Here is a 15430-nt window from a genome sequence, read left to right as displayed (position 1 = left end):
TTTTTATTAGATTGAACAACAAGATTTCGTGTATTCAAATCCACACTTACCCTAGTTCTTTTACTTCAGGCTTTTTGCGCAAGTGTACAGTCCGCACTGATTTTGCAAAATGGGTTGCAATATACACACCTATGCTAGGGATGTGCAAAAGTGGTCAAAACTGGTCTATATATGGAGCTGCTGTTGACGAATGACTAAACATATAGCGTAATAAGTGGTGTCCAGGTGTCACCTTATTCTTGTTCTCCATTATAAATATATAAGCACTTACACAAATGACTTACAGGATAATATACAAGCTTAGGGCAGATAAAAACGTAATGTAACAAGTTAACGTAGAATCAAATTGAATAAACTTTGTGTCTTCAAATCATCTAGTCCTCCCAAAATGTGGCAGAAATCACTGAATTCGGTATGAAAATGATAATTTTGTGTGTAACTAAGATTGTTTCGCAAAATGAAGTGCATTGCAAACCTGTATGAAAGTTAGGATAGTCACAGTGTAAATCTATTTACAGGTGTGTAACCCAACAGCCGGCTTGACTGTATTTTCCACAGTAAAGATGTTCATATGTTAACACCGGTATACAATAAAAAAGGAATGTTTCTCATTGCAGAGTTGGTGCAGCCGTTCTGCGCCTGCGCGGAATTATTATCCATTTGAGCGCACGGCAAAATTACTCATTTTTTTGCATGTCCGCACGCATTTAGAGTATCAAATGCATAATATACTGACTAGAGATTAGGGTTAGTATCACCATGGTTACAAAATATATACATTTAAGATATTTTCTTTCAAATTTAGTTGATCCGGTATATACCGGAGTCGGTAATTTATCACAGGTGCACCAACTCTGTATTTAGTCACAGCCATAAAAAAGTAGGACATGGTTTGTTTACATATATCAAAAAAAGAACATATAATACTTTATCTATTTACAACCACATGATATCTTCTACAGGATTTAAGTGTTCAAGGGTGGTTTAAAAGAAACTTACCTGGCAGAGATTGAAATATTTAATATCGATCTTAGAACTACATATACATCTATACGAATTGATAATGAAATAAATTTGTGCCAAGTTGTGGGGACATTTAAACCACAGTAACTATGGAATTTATTAGGTCATTCACTGTGAGTATTTTGACGTTTAGTGCTGTTACGTTGACATTAGGTCATAGGCACGACACCACCATTGATCTGCGTCACATCGGAATACCGGTTCACATCCGTAATCCTGCTTCAGATGAAACATTACTGATTGGGAGTCTATTCAAAGAGCTTACAAGTAGGCAACAGAGTAGTCTATCTGTCTTGTCCTTTCTGAAAGAAAATGTGAACAGCAGCTCAGTAGGAGTATCAGTGTTTTGTATGCTTGACACAGATTTTTTGAAGGCCAATAGCGGACTTCTTTTGAAATATATAGATGCTGCAGCAAAGATTCCATATGGGATTCTTCAAGGAAAAACTAACTGGGTCGGAGATTATCAAGAATGCAGATCTATTGACTTGTCTTACAATCCACAAACTGGCAAATCTTTCAAAGGAAAGTATTCTACAGGAGTACTACTAGTCAATGGAAAACCAGTATTTGGCACCACGTCTACACTTATGCTTGGAGTTTGTTTACCTGATTCTTGCAACGATATTGATGTTAAGATGTTAATGAATGATTTGTTCGACGTTCTGGAAAATGCGTCAGCCCTGATTTACCCAGACTTATCCAAACAGAACTTTTCAATTTCCGAAGTTTTTTCTGACAACCAGGAGCCATTAGATAGTGGTGCAGTTGCAGTGCTGATATTAACTGGGATTATTGTTTCGGTAGTTTTATTAGCAACAGTTGTTGACTATGGATGTTCCTCCAACAAACTTAATTCCATAAACAAAGTTGACGAGGACGAAAAAGACGAAAGCTCTCACTATGATAATTCAGACAGATCGAAACTTTTGTCAGGTGAACCTTTCGTTCAGGATGTTGAAGTGAACGTTGCTAAGCAACGACTTTTAAAAGTTTGTCAGGTCTTTTCATTAACCAGTAATGGAGAGAAAGTGATCGGGACTAAAACAGCAGTTGGTCCTCTAGCATGCCTTAATGGAATTCGTGTATTAAGCATGTGGTGGGTCATCTTGGGTCATTCCTATGCTTCACTGGCTTCTTTTATGGACAATCCAACAGAGGCATTAAAGATTACTCAGAGGTTTACATTTCAGCCCATTTTAAATGGCACATATTCAGTTGATAGTTTCTTTTTCTTAAGCGGTCTTTTGGTTGCTTATCTTGCATTAAAGGAAATAAGAGAGAAAGGTAGACTGAGCTGGCCGTACTATTTTTTACACAGATACTGGCGACTCACACCACTTTATGCTTATGTTATATTGTATTATTCTTTTCTTTATAGCTACACTGTCTTTGGTCCAAACAAGGCAATGATGTCGCAGCCACAGGCAACAGCGGCAATAGACATTTGCAAAACTAAATGGTGGACAAATCTCTTGTACATCAACAATATGTATCCGAATTATGGTAATTTGATGACTACGTGTTTAGGGTGGGGTTGGTACCTGGCAAATGATATGCAGTTTTACTTGATTCTTGGACCAATTGTAATTATAACACTCAGTTTACGCGGGAAATTAAAGTACATTGGAATGTTTCTCACCATTATTCTGATAGTCTTAGGGATGGTAATTCGTGGTTTCGTAGTTTGGTATTATGGTCTAGTATTTGATGACATATTTTACAGGCCAACCAAGCACGTTGATGACCCTTTGGCGAAAAATGGTCCATTGTATGGAAGGCCATATACCCGATATTCTGTTTATCTTGTCGGCATGTTGACTGGTTATATACTTGCAACGACCAACAATCGAATAAGATTACGTAGACTTGTTGCTATTTTTGGATGGTGTAGTGCTATAGCTACCGGGTTATCTGTCATCTATGGTCTGTATTACTACAACAATCATCCTGGGACACACATGACTTTAGTTCAGACTGGATTTTACCTTGCTATTGGTAGGACAGCTTGGGGTTTGTGTCTGGCGTGGGTTGTCATTGCGTGTGTATCTGGAAACGGTGGGCCTGTCAAGGATATCCTATCCTGGAAAGTATGGGCTCCACTTGGTAGACTGACTTATGCAGCATATCTTGTGCACCCTTTAGTCATGAACACATATGTGTTAAACATGGTTCAACCGGTACATTTCACAGATCTGACAGCGATTTACATGTTTATTTCGAATCTCGTTGTTTGTTATGTGGTCGCTTTTATTGTTTCAATGTTAGTTGAGGCCCCGATGATTCAGTTGGAAAAATTAATGCTGGTTCCGCTTCAAAACTTCAGTGAAAACTTTATAATAGGTCCCATAGTTTGGCTAAGAAACAAAGTTAGGTCGCGCTTTCATAGATAAACTAGGTAATGTCTATCTATCGATTCATTGATAAACAGATGCGTATTGATCATATATTGCATACATTGCATATGTTTTATGATTCACTTTATTTCTTACTTTTGAAATGACTTGTACCAGCTTTTACATTGAACCTGTTTTATATTCTATTTGGCTGGTTAGTGACATCAAGTTACTTAGAATTGGTAAGTCAAACTTGACTGAGCCACTGACCTCGAAAACTGTTGTCAATACAAGCTGGCCAATCAAACTCCGTGACCTTAGAAATAACCTTTGACGTTAACATTATTATTTCCTAATTAAGGTGACTCTCTGGCTGAACGTGCTCCGCGGATTACTAAACCCGAGGATGGAAAAGTGGCGTTGTTGAAACATGCCAAACATCGTATTTGTCACAAAGATTAACATACGTCGTTACCTTCGAATGAATGGACAATATGTGAAAACAACCCTATTGCCACCCTCTCATTGTGCGCAACCATTAGCAATACGTAGTATTAATATGTAGTATAAACGCGTGGAAGAGTCTAGAGATTTAGGACAGATACTACTGATAAATAGCCATGAATTACTTGATCAGTTACCACTAAATTTGTTGTGTGCGAGGACATAGACATTAGGATGTTAAACAAACAAAAAATAAAGCGAATATATGTCAGTAAGGCAGAATGCGTCCAATCCTGGGGTTGCACACACCGATGACCAATATTTAAAACAGACATTGCAACCAAAATTTTACAAGATGATAATTATTTTATATTTATATAGATGTGCCATAGAAGGAACTTTTGTTATGTTTTAACTTTTTGTAATAGTTATTCCAACATACGGAATGAACATAATCCAACATGTGCCATTGATGTTTATTATAGATGTTTCATTTCACGAAATATATTCAAGGACTTGAAAAACTCCACACTTGTTGCTTATTTTGTTTTGTTTTGTTTTTATGTCTGCCAATTTGTGACAGATCTGATTAAAATTTGGACGCAGTGATTAATGATTATTTTACAATAATAAAAAACAACAATGATGATAACCGTAAGTATAGTCATTTAGCCGTAACAGTTACATTAAGGTACATACATGTGATTTATTATTAAATACCAAATGACAACATTACACTTTTATCGAATCGCTACAATTCAAACAAGTAAAATTTTGATGCAGAGCATCAAATCGCCAGAGAACTGAATTTACAATAAGGTAAAAAAAATCACGAAATTTAATGATATACATATACTCCATATCGACAAAATTTATCACGTGATTCGAAACAAGTAAACAGAGAGTTTCAAAGCCAGCATACCACATGTACACATTGCAAAGATTAACTAGTATTTAATTAAGTTTCAATTGTTTAAATGAAAGTACACATTTTTTATTTACCCAGCAATACAGCTGCAATATCCGTCAAGAACGTTAACGTTTGATTCTTTCAGACAATGTGTGTGGTAATTCATTTTTCCTCTAACTTAACATTTTGCTTTTAGAAGGAATGTACTGTCTGTCTTACCAACAAACGCGTCGTGTACATAACTTTCAATAAAAAAATGTATCTTTTTTTTTCAAAGACCCTGTTTTATTTCCTCTTTCTTTTATGTAATCAGCAATTTTTAAGAATTAAATTTAATTTTTACTCCAATTCAAAGAACTACTAGAGGCCGTTTCTGAAATTATCTGTAGAATGTTGTAAAGACTGGGATTAGATAAGGGAGGGTCTAGTTGTTTATTTATTAGCAAGTGATAAGAAATAGATTTACAATCTGTGGTTATTAATCTGACATGGTTGTAAACCCTTCTCTCTGTAGTGTAGTGAGAATGTTTACCTGTTTCAGATCACATGATAGGGCTATTGATTCGGAGTATAGGGATAAGTTCTTTATACATTTTTTTCCTATTTTCCTAAAAAGTTATCTTTTGAAATAATAAAAATCTTATGCAATTTTCAGCTCCTAATTCCTTTATGTAAGCCTTCCATTAACTGCCTTATTTTTCTTTTATTTAAAATATAATTTTTACATTGTCACATTTTAATAACTTCTCCTACCAGCTGCAGAATCCTAAAGCGTATCAAATATAGTCGCCGGTTTCTAATTAGAATCCATTATATTCTGATATTTGTGGGCAGCGAAGCGTGACCACAGATTTACCATACCACAAATTTACGGTCAAAAAGCTTATCCGAAACCGAAGAACAAGTAGTTCCATGTCCTCCATAAATTTTATGTAATTCAGTTCTGTTAAACTTTCAGAAAGCTTCTGAGATTCAACTTGATCAAAAAATGCATTGCTTGTATGAACATATTTGTCGTAATCTTTGTGGGCAGCGAAGCGTGACCACAGATTTACCATACCACAAATTTACGGTCAAAAAGCTTATCCGAAACCGAAGAACAAGTAGTTCCATTTCCTCCATAAATTTTACGTAATTCAGTTCTGTTTAACTTTCAGAAAGCTTCTGAGATCAACTTGATCAAAAAATGCATTGCTTAAACACATATTTGTCGTAATCTTTATTTTATAACATAAACAACGCGCGTATGAAAATGAGCATACTTGCTTTGATCACATGACCAAAACATTTCTTCATCACGTGACCAAAATAAACTATAAATGTTCATGAGAGGTAATGAAATGTGTATCACCTCTTACGCCCCCCTAGCACCGGCTTAAGCGGAACTCTATTACACATATGTTGAATGGATTCCATGATCCCAAAGTACCAGAAAATATAACAACACGAAAATATGCATTTTGTCATGATTATGAGGCATATTATATTAATCTACAGCTGAAAAATGACTAAATGCAACCCGAAGATCATGATGTGTGCTGATATTGGAGACAGTAGTAGTTGTTTTTGGTTGTTTTAAAATTGAATGAAACATTAAATTACATTGTAAATTTTCTTTTATCAGGGCGGGTGATCACGTGACTTTTGTTTATGATCACATTGTGTCCACCGTAATGGCTGCCCCCATGTACTTGAAGGTTTTTTGTATTTTTCTTCAATTTTACATCATATTTGATTTGATTTTACGTTTCATGTTCCAGTCAACAACTTTCTGGTTCCAACGATGTATTATTTTGCTATGTGAGTGTTGCCGTTTTTCCATTTACCCTGCAGAGATTTTCGAAGCGGTGATTTTTCTCTTGAAATAGTGTGGTCACATTGAGTCCCAAATTCCATAAAACACATTTTATGCATCTTAACAGGTTCTTTATTGACGGAAATTGAATGAAAATGCATATTAATCATGTATTTTCCTTCACATGCGACTTCTGAATGCTTATGCCTGTTTTCTACAACGTTCCAGGGATTCATGTCTGAATGGTTACATTACGTCATGGTCACATTGTGTCCAATAAATTTAGCAAATTGTGTGCATAGCAATTAATTCCAATCTTCTATATGTTAACGAGTCTTTTAAACTGCTTTAGTGTTGCAATTCAATAAAGGTATTATAAAAGTACTAAATAGGTTGTCCAACAGACAGTATGTATACTTTCGGGCTTGTCACATCATGGCTAAAAGAAAAAAATAATCATTTTTTCCGAGGGAAAGTGTCATTTATATTTTTTCTGTAAGCTAATTCCTGTTTTTACATCATTTTGAACCTTTCATTGACATTTTGTACCATTTTCGAGAAGGCTTTTTGTATTTACAGAAAAGGAAATGGACCTTTTTACACTTTTCGTAAGAGTTAAAATTGCCTAATTTTGTGTCGCTCAACAATCTTGACTAAACTTATTCTGCATTGTATTTAGAATCTTTTGGCATCATTTTCAAACTGTTTTCATGCAAGTCTCCCAAAATCCATCATCATTGGCACACATTTTTAATTGTCTGTGTATTCAAATATATATTGTCGCCAAAGCATTGATCAGATACGTTACCTTCATCTGATCCATTACTATGAAGTGAAACAAATTTGAAAATCTTATCTTTATCAATAATGTGCGCCCCTTACATACAACATTTATAATATTATTTTAAATTTTGATAAACAGAATGTTACATAACAAAATCCACATACATTGTTGATTTATGCATGATTTCCCAATCAGCAATCGACTTTTTTTTATTTTCCCTTACAGAACAGAAGAATCGCTGATAAGCATTTCACTAACATGAAATATTTTATCTTTACTTATATGGAATTGAAAAGGAAGAACAATTAAGGTGGTGAAACCAAATACTAACTAGTACGTGATAAACAGATACATTATTCAGATTGTCACATAATTCTGCGTTTTAGAAATACATAAGTGATGAAATTAATATCATATAATCACTGAAGGGATGTAATGAATGTTTAAGAAACAGTTGTACACCTCAAACAAATTGTCACTATCTGAGTCTGACCTTTGTGAGACCTCTGTACAACATAGTGTAATCATAGCTACCGATTGGCCTATACCAACTGAGAGATCTTAGACATCGTGTATGGCTGTAAGCACACAAATTGACTCCATTTATAATGTTCTTAAAAATCAGATACGTTAACTTTGGATTTTATATCGAAATCTGTAACAAAAAAAATGTATAAAATCGTTGAGGCAATTAATTCTTATATCAAGCAGTCATGTATGGTTTCATTTTTCATTATTAACATTTTTAATTATTAACATTTTTATGCTTCCATATCTCATGTTTTTATTTCGATGTAAATGAGATGTGGAACCAAAATGTGTAGACCTGTTTGGCGCCATATAACCTATACTGTGTTGGTGCGCCGTAAAACCCAAATAGATAAATAAATAAATAACATTTTTATGCAGTAAGTATATCTGTTTTATATAGTGTCAGTTACGTTATATTACTAAATACCTCGTGTATCAATGCGTGCATTCGTAATGCATAAATATCACACCTTGAACTGTGATATTGATAATACTATATAACGATGTTTAAGCTGCTACTTGTGATTAAGATCTAGAATTTACGTTACTGTATTAAATGCCAGGCTGTCAAACTTATTTGACCTGCTGTAGGCTTCAATTTTATTTCTTCCTTTAACCTGAGAGCTTAGTTAACATAAGCTTAGTTTGTAGAAATGAAAACGTAAGACATGCATACACGGTTTTGTCAAAGAGATCTGAATATGTCAAATAAAATGTTGCATTTCATTTATAGATGATACTCAAAACAATGTCCTATATTAAAAAGAGCTTGATAGTAACGTATCCGTTTTTGGAATTCTGATGTTAATTCCATCGCTTTTGCATCCCTAAAGCACAGAACACATTCCGAATTTAAAATATCTTTAAAGTATCAGTTCCTCACGTATCTCGTTTCAACATCTAAATTCTACTTCCTTTAATATTTCTTCATGTAGGTGAAATGTTTATTGCTGATTGTGAAATAATGCATCAATTATTCAATAATGTATGTGGATTCTGTTATTGATTTCTAGTAACCGATGATACTGTTTATCAAAATTTCATATTATAAATGTTGTATGTAATGGGTGCACATTATTAATAAAGATAATGTTTTTCACATTTTTTCACTTAATAGTAATTTAACAGAATCTGATGAAGGTAACGCATCTATTAACACTTAGAGGAATAAGTGTAAAAAAAGGTTCATTTACTTTTCCATCAATACAAAAAGACTTCTCTGGTACAAAATGTTAATTAAAGGTCCAAACTGATGTAAAAACATGAACTAGCTTACAGAAAAAAAATGATACTTTATCTAAAAAAAATAATTATTTTTCCTTTTAGCCAATAATTATTTGACAAGCCCGAAAGTACTGCTGGACTACCTGTTTAGTACTTATATGTATACCTTTATTGAATTCAACACAAAAACACTTAAAAAGACTCACTATCATATAGAAGATTGGAATTAATTGCTATGTACACAATTTACTAAATTTATCGGGCACAATGTGACCATGACGTAATGTAACCATTCAGACATGAATCCCCGGAACGTTGTAGAAAACACGCATAAACATTCAGAAGTCGCATGTGAAGGAAAATACATGATTGAGGTGCATTTTCAGTCGATTTCTACCAAAAACAAACCTGTAAAGATGCATAAAATGTGCTTTTTGAATTTGGGACTCAATGTGACCACACTTTTTCAAGAGAAAAATCACCGCTTCGAAAATCTCTGCAGGGTAAATGGAAAAATGGCAACACTCACATAGCAAAATAATATATCGTTGGAACCGGAAAGTTGTTGGCTGGAACATGATCGGTTAAATATGTTCAAATATGATGATAAATTGAAGAAAAATACAAAAAACCATCTTGTACATGGGGGCAGCCATTAAAGTGGACACAATGTGATCATAAACAAAAGTCACGTGATCACCCTCCCTGTTTTATGATTGCGTTTAGTTTAAAGCTGCTATCCACAGTCTAATTAAATTTCGTTATAGAAAACAAATAATTCTACGTACGTGGTCAAATAATTATGGTTTCAATAGTGAAACATTGATAATTGTTCAGTTCGGCGTACTTTCAGAGATTTAAATGGTAAACTACTAACTGTCGTCGACGACACTTAGCAGTTATAAAAATAGCAAAGCAATTATAAAAATAGCACCGTTAACCTCGGCGCATGCGCTTACATAATTCATCATTCAGCGGTGTCAGTATCATACTTCAGACTTTTTCACACATTTATGCTACGTAAACCAAGACATACATGTTACGGTCAATTTATCTTATAGTGTACCGAAATCTCTGAACTACTGCTCGAAGTCGCCTATGTTGATTGTTTACATCCGGGTATTTATTTTGACGTACTGGAAATTCTGGAAAGAATAGTCTACTTTCAAGGCTATATACCAATAAAAGAAATTGTTCTTTGTTTCATATAAAATTCAGCTACTTCAGAACAATTTTTTTACAGTTTCTAGATTTTCACTCCGTCGTAGACCTATTTTCCACAAGATATCCATACATTTGCTTCAAGAAAACGAAAAGAAAAAGGGGTGTTGAATAGTATGCAGTGAAATGCAAGTCAACTGAAGTCAGGTACCCTCATATTGCCGCATATCAGAAAGCGGTCCGCAGAATAAACACCCTACTTTCGTTTTCAAGTAAACAACTCGAAAACATGCGAATATTAGCATGAAAAGTGTCCTATTTTATGTAAAATTCATTTCACGAGTGAAATAATGCCCATTTGGCCCCCCGATTTACGCGCAAATGCGCGAAAAATGGAAAAATTAGGATCTATTTATTAGGGACTGCATTATAACCTCAATTTCACGTTCTAAAAATATGTTTCGGTACTCCAAGGAAAATAAGCGATTACAAAGTAACAAAATGGAATTTAAATAAAATAATTGTTATTTGCATAGTCTGAAATTATAAAGAAAATATAGACAAATGATAAGATTGCTTGCGATTCTATGGAAAGTAGCTTTAAGAGCTATTCTGAAGTATCTTTTATCTATGTAATTTATGTATAATATATTCATAGCTTGCTTTTACCAAGATGAGATCTCATTTGAAAAAAATATATATATAAAAAAATCACCTGAGCTTTTGTGATCGCCCTATGTCCGTCGTCCGTCGTCGTCCGTCCGTCCGTCAGTCGTCCGTCCGTCGTCAACAATTTGACTGTTAACACTCTAGAGGTCACAATTTTGGCACAATCTTAATGAAACTTGGTCAGAATGTTACCATCAGTAAATCTTGGACGAGTTTGATATTTGGTCATCTGGGTTCAAAAACTAGGTCACCAGGTCAAATCAAAAGAAAAGCTTGTTAACACTCTAGAGGTCACAATTTTGGCCCAATCTTCCTGAAACTTGTTCGGAATGTTGCCCTCAATAAATTCTTGGACGAGTTCGATATTGGATCATCCGAGTTTAAAAACTAGGTCACCAGGTCAAATCAAAGGAAAAGCTTGTTAACACTCTAGAGGTCACAATTTTGGTCCAATCTTCATGAAACTTGGTCAGAATGTTACCCTCAATAAAATCTTGGACGAGTTTGATATTGGGTCATCTGGGTTCAAAAACTAGGTCACCAGGTCAAATCAAAGGAAAAGCTTTTTAACACTGTAGAGGCCACATTTATGACTGTATCTTCATGAAATTTGGTCAGAATGTTAATCTTGATGACCTCAAGGTCCAGCTTGAATCTGGGTCATGTAGGGTCAAAAACTAGGTCACCAGGTCAAATCAAAGGAAAAGCTAGTTAACACACTTCAGGCCACATTTATGACCGTATCTTAATGAAACTTGGTCAGAATGTTAATCTTGATGATATATAGGTCAAGTTCATATCTGGGTCCGATGGGGGTCAAAAACTGAGTCACTAGGTTAAATCAAAGGAAAAGCTTGTTAACACACTAGAGGCCACATTTATGACTGTATCTTCATGAATCTTGGTCAGAATGTTAATCTTGATGATCTTTAGGTCAAGTTCGAACCTGGGTCTTATGGGGTCAAAAACTAGGTCACCGGGTCAGATCAAAGGAAAAGCTTGTTAACACTCTAGAGGTCACAATTTTGGCCCAATCTTAATGACACTTGGTCAGAATGTTACCTTAAATAAAATCTTGGACGAGTTCGATATTGGGTCATCTGGGGTCAAAAACTAGGTCACCAGGTCAAATCAAAGGAAAAGCTTGTTAACACTGTAGAGGCCACATTTATGACCGTATCTTCATGAAATTTGCTCAGAATTTTAATCTTGATGATCTCAAGGTCCAGTTTGAATCTAGGTCATGTAAGGTCAAAAACTAGGTCACCAGGTCAAATCAAAGAAAAAGCTAGTTAACACTCTAGAGGCCACATTTATGACCATATCTTAATGAAATTTGGTCAGAATGTTAATCTTGATGATTCCTAGGTTAGTTGAGCGATACAGGGCCTTCATGGCCCTCTTGTTTAATCACTTGATCAAAAGTTAAGGTCACAGGAACCAGAACTTTGAAAACAGCTTCCAACCAATAATTTTAGAATCATTTGACCAAGAACCTTCCATCACGATGATAGGAATTACAAAGTCGATGACCCTTAATGGTTGAAAGGTCACAGAGGCGTGAAGATGGAACAACTCTTTCTGGTTCAATAACTAGAGAATCACTTGATCCAGAATGTTGAAACTTCATAGAATGATTGGACATGCAGAGTAGATGACCCCTGTTGATTTTGGACTCACTCGATCAAAGATCAAGGTCACAGGGGCCTGAACATTGAAAACGCTTTACTTCAGAACCACTTGACCCAGAACTTTGTAACTTCTTAGGGCGATTGGATATGCCAAGTAGATGATCTGTATTGCAGCCAACTATCTTTCGCTTCTATCCTCAGTTGACTTCCTGCCTATTACGACTATGCATTAGGGGACAGGTAGGGAGACATGGGCATCTTTTAATTTGAAAATTAATTGCCCTCCTTAAAAGGAGGAGGGGTATATTGTAAAAAATAATGTCTGATGATAGATGTTGGTCGGTCTGTAGACAAATCAGTTGCCAGATGATAACTGGAGAACGCCAGGGCCTAAGATTATGATATCGGGAAATTCGTCATGTCCAGCAAATGACCCCTATTGAGTTTGAGTTCAGTAGGTCAAAGGTCAATATCACATTGACAATAGAACTTTTTTGCCAGAAAACTAGATTATGCTTTGGTCTAAGATCACATTTGATACGGAGGTCATTTCAGACTCGGTCTGGTAAATGACCCGTGATTGTTGGTTTAAGGACAATACGTTAAATGTCCAGTAGGCAGTGGCCAAATATTTTCTGTTCCTTGTCAGTTACTTCATCCAAGTGTTCTACAAGATTTTGTTATAACTAGAATCCCCAAACATCATATGAGCCGCGCCACGAGAAAACCAACATAATTGTTTGCGACCAGCATGGATCTAGACCAGCCTGCGCATCCGTGCAGTCTGGTCAGGATCCATGCTGTTCGCTAACAGTTTCTCAATTGCATTAGGCTTTGACAGCAAACAGCATGGATCCTCACCAGACTGCGCGGATGCGCAGGCTGGTCTGGATCCATGCTGGTCGCAAACCCACTATGTTGGTTTTCTCATGGCGCGGCTCATATAATTATAAATTAGTCCATGACCTTTGCTAACATTTACTGTTATTCCCCTTGTTCCAGTAAAAGCAGGATGTTTCCCAATGATTTGTTAAAAAAATGTTTAAAGAGTCTACTTCAAAAAAGATTTTGAGCAAAATTAACCAAACCTCACAAAATTTTCAATAAGCACATGAGCTTTGCTCATATATCATTTTATCCCCTTTGACAGAGTAAAAGCAAAGTTTTACCCCTTGATTTAGGAAAGAAAGGTTGAAAATGCTTATTAATCAAAAGAAGTTTAACTAGGATCCCCAAACTTAAGCTAACTGTTCATGTCCATTGCTAGAAGCTGTCAACCGATGCCCACTCAGTCCTCTCGGTGCTTTGATTTAAATTCTGTTTAGTTGAAATCCGCCAGTATTTTCAAGTATCAACGTGTAATCTTCATACCAGGTGACGTCACTAATGACACCGCATCAATGGGTGACATGGCGTCAAAAAGAACATTATCGTCGAGAATCTTCAAATTTACTCAGCCTGACGAGCAAACTGTGTAACATTTTATAAGGAAAAACGAACATACAAAAACTGTGATATAAAAGTTTGCATTGAGAAACATGCTCTTGTTTAATGTTCTATTGATATTGCTTATGTCGCGCAAAATCTCCACTGTAGAACTCGTGCATATTTCTCGATACAAATCTGATAAAATGCTAATGCACACTTGCAAATAGCATCTTATGACAGGATAGGAGTATGTTCTATCTCTCAAACATTTTAGGTGGGCGGGTATGTACGGAATCCTGTTAGTGCCATGTGAAATGTCGTCCGTCGCCCCTCAAAGGCGACGCACGACATTGCGATACGACATCGCGACAATGCGATACGACGCGCGACAATGCGAAACGACACACGACAATGCGATACGACGCGCGACAATGCGATATGACATTCGTCAAAATGTCGCGATGTCGCTTCGCAATATCGTGCGTCGAGTTGGCAATTTTGGCACGATATGTCGCGATGTCGCGTCGCGATGTCGTCCGTCGTATCGCATTGTCGCGTGTCGTATCGCATTGTCGCGTGTCGTGTCCTGCATTTTAGCTACGCGCGACGCACGACAATGCGATACGACACGCGACAATGCGATACGATGCGCGACAATGCGATACGACATCGCGACATTCTCAAACGACATTGTCGCGATGTCGTGTCGCATTGTCGTGTGTCGCCTATGCGCCAATAGCACGAAGCGCGACATCGCAATACGACACACGACAATGCGATACGACATCGCGACAATGCAATACGACACGCGACAATGCGTTACGACAAACGACATTCTCAAACAACATTGTCGCGATGTCGTATCGCATTGTCATGCGTCGACCGGTGTTCACTTGAATAAATACCGGTGTTCATTTAATAAATACCGGCTAATCTTGGTCGCATTTTTTCGAACAATTCATCAATTTCATTTTATTATTAAAAGCGTTACAAGTAAGGTATCAAACTGAAATTTCTTTTGATAAGTGGTTTTGCCTAATCGAATATTAAAAACAATGTTCTTCCCCGACGAGCACGCCGTCGGGAACATTTGCTGAACTTTGCCATTTTTGGCTTAAAATATTAGCAGTACAATAAGGAAAAAGTGCTTATAAAATATTTATTTTGGGTAAATAACTGCAAATAAAAACTTGTTTTGAAAGAAAATGACAAAATCTGAATGTTTGTGACAAAAAAGACAACATCTGTTCGTCCGTCTGTACGTAATTTAGGATAATAGCTGTATTTCCGTACTTTTCCTAACGGAAAATGTCCGTGTTTTTCATTAACTTCAAATAATTGTAGAATGTTCCAAACACAAGATATTTTAATGAAATAACTTTTATAAATTAAATATTTAAACATCGTCTAAACGGATATGTAATTTGTTTACTTTTACCGCCGACAGTTTCGTCGGAGAACCGTCTCAAAATGTATCATTTTTCGTGAAAATAT

At 35.8% G+C, this 15430-nt stretch overlaps 1 protein-coding gene across 1 annotated transcript; it reads left to right on the top strand.

Annotated features, from left to right (window-relative positions):
* The first annotated feature begins 1112 nt into the window (after positions 1-1112).
* On the top strand, positions 1113-5263 carry LOC123522816 (nose resistant to fluoxetine protein 6-like). The gene is made up of 2 exons (XM_045300247.2): positions 1113-3203; positions 5255-5263. Exons 1-2 carry the CDS (start codon positions 1113-1115, stop codon positions 5261-5263), a joined length of 2100 nt encoding a protein of 699 aa, XP_045156182.2.
* The last annotated feature ends 10167 nt before the right edge of the window (positions 5264-15430 follow it).

The sequence above is a fragment of the Mercenaria mercenaria genome, chromosome 8 (assembly GCF_021730395.1).
Source record: "Mercenaria mercenaria strain notata chromosome 8, MADL_Memer_1, whole genome shotgun sequence".
Lineage (NCBI taxonomy): Eukaryota > Metazoa > Mollusca > Bivalvia > Venerida > Veneridae > Mercenaria > Mercenaria mercenaria.
This window is presented reverse-complemented; position numbering and strand designations above follow the sequence as displayed.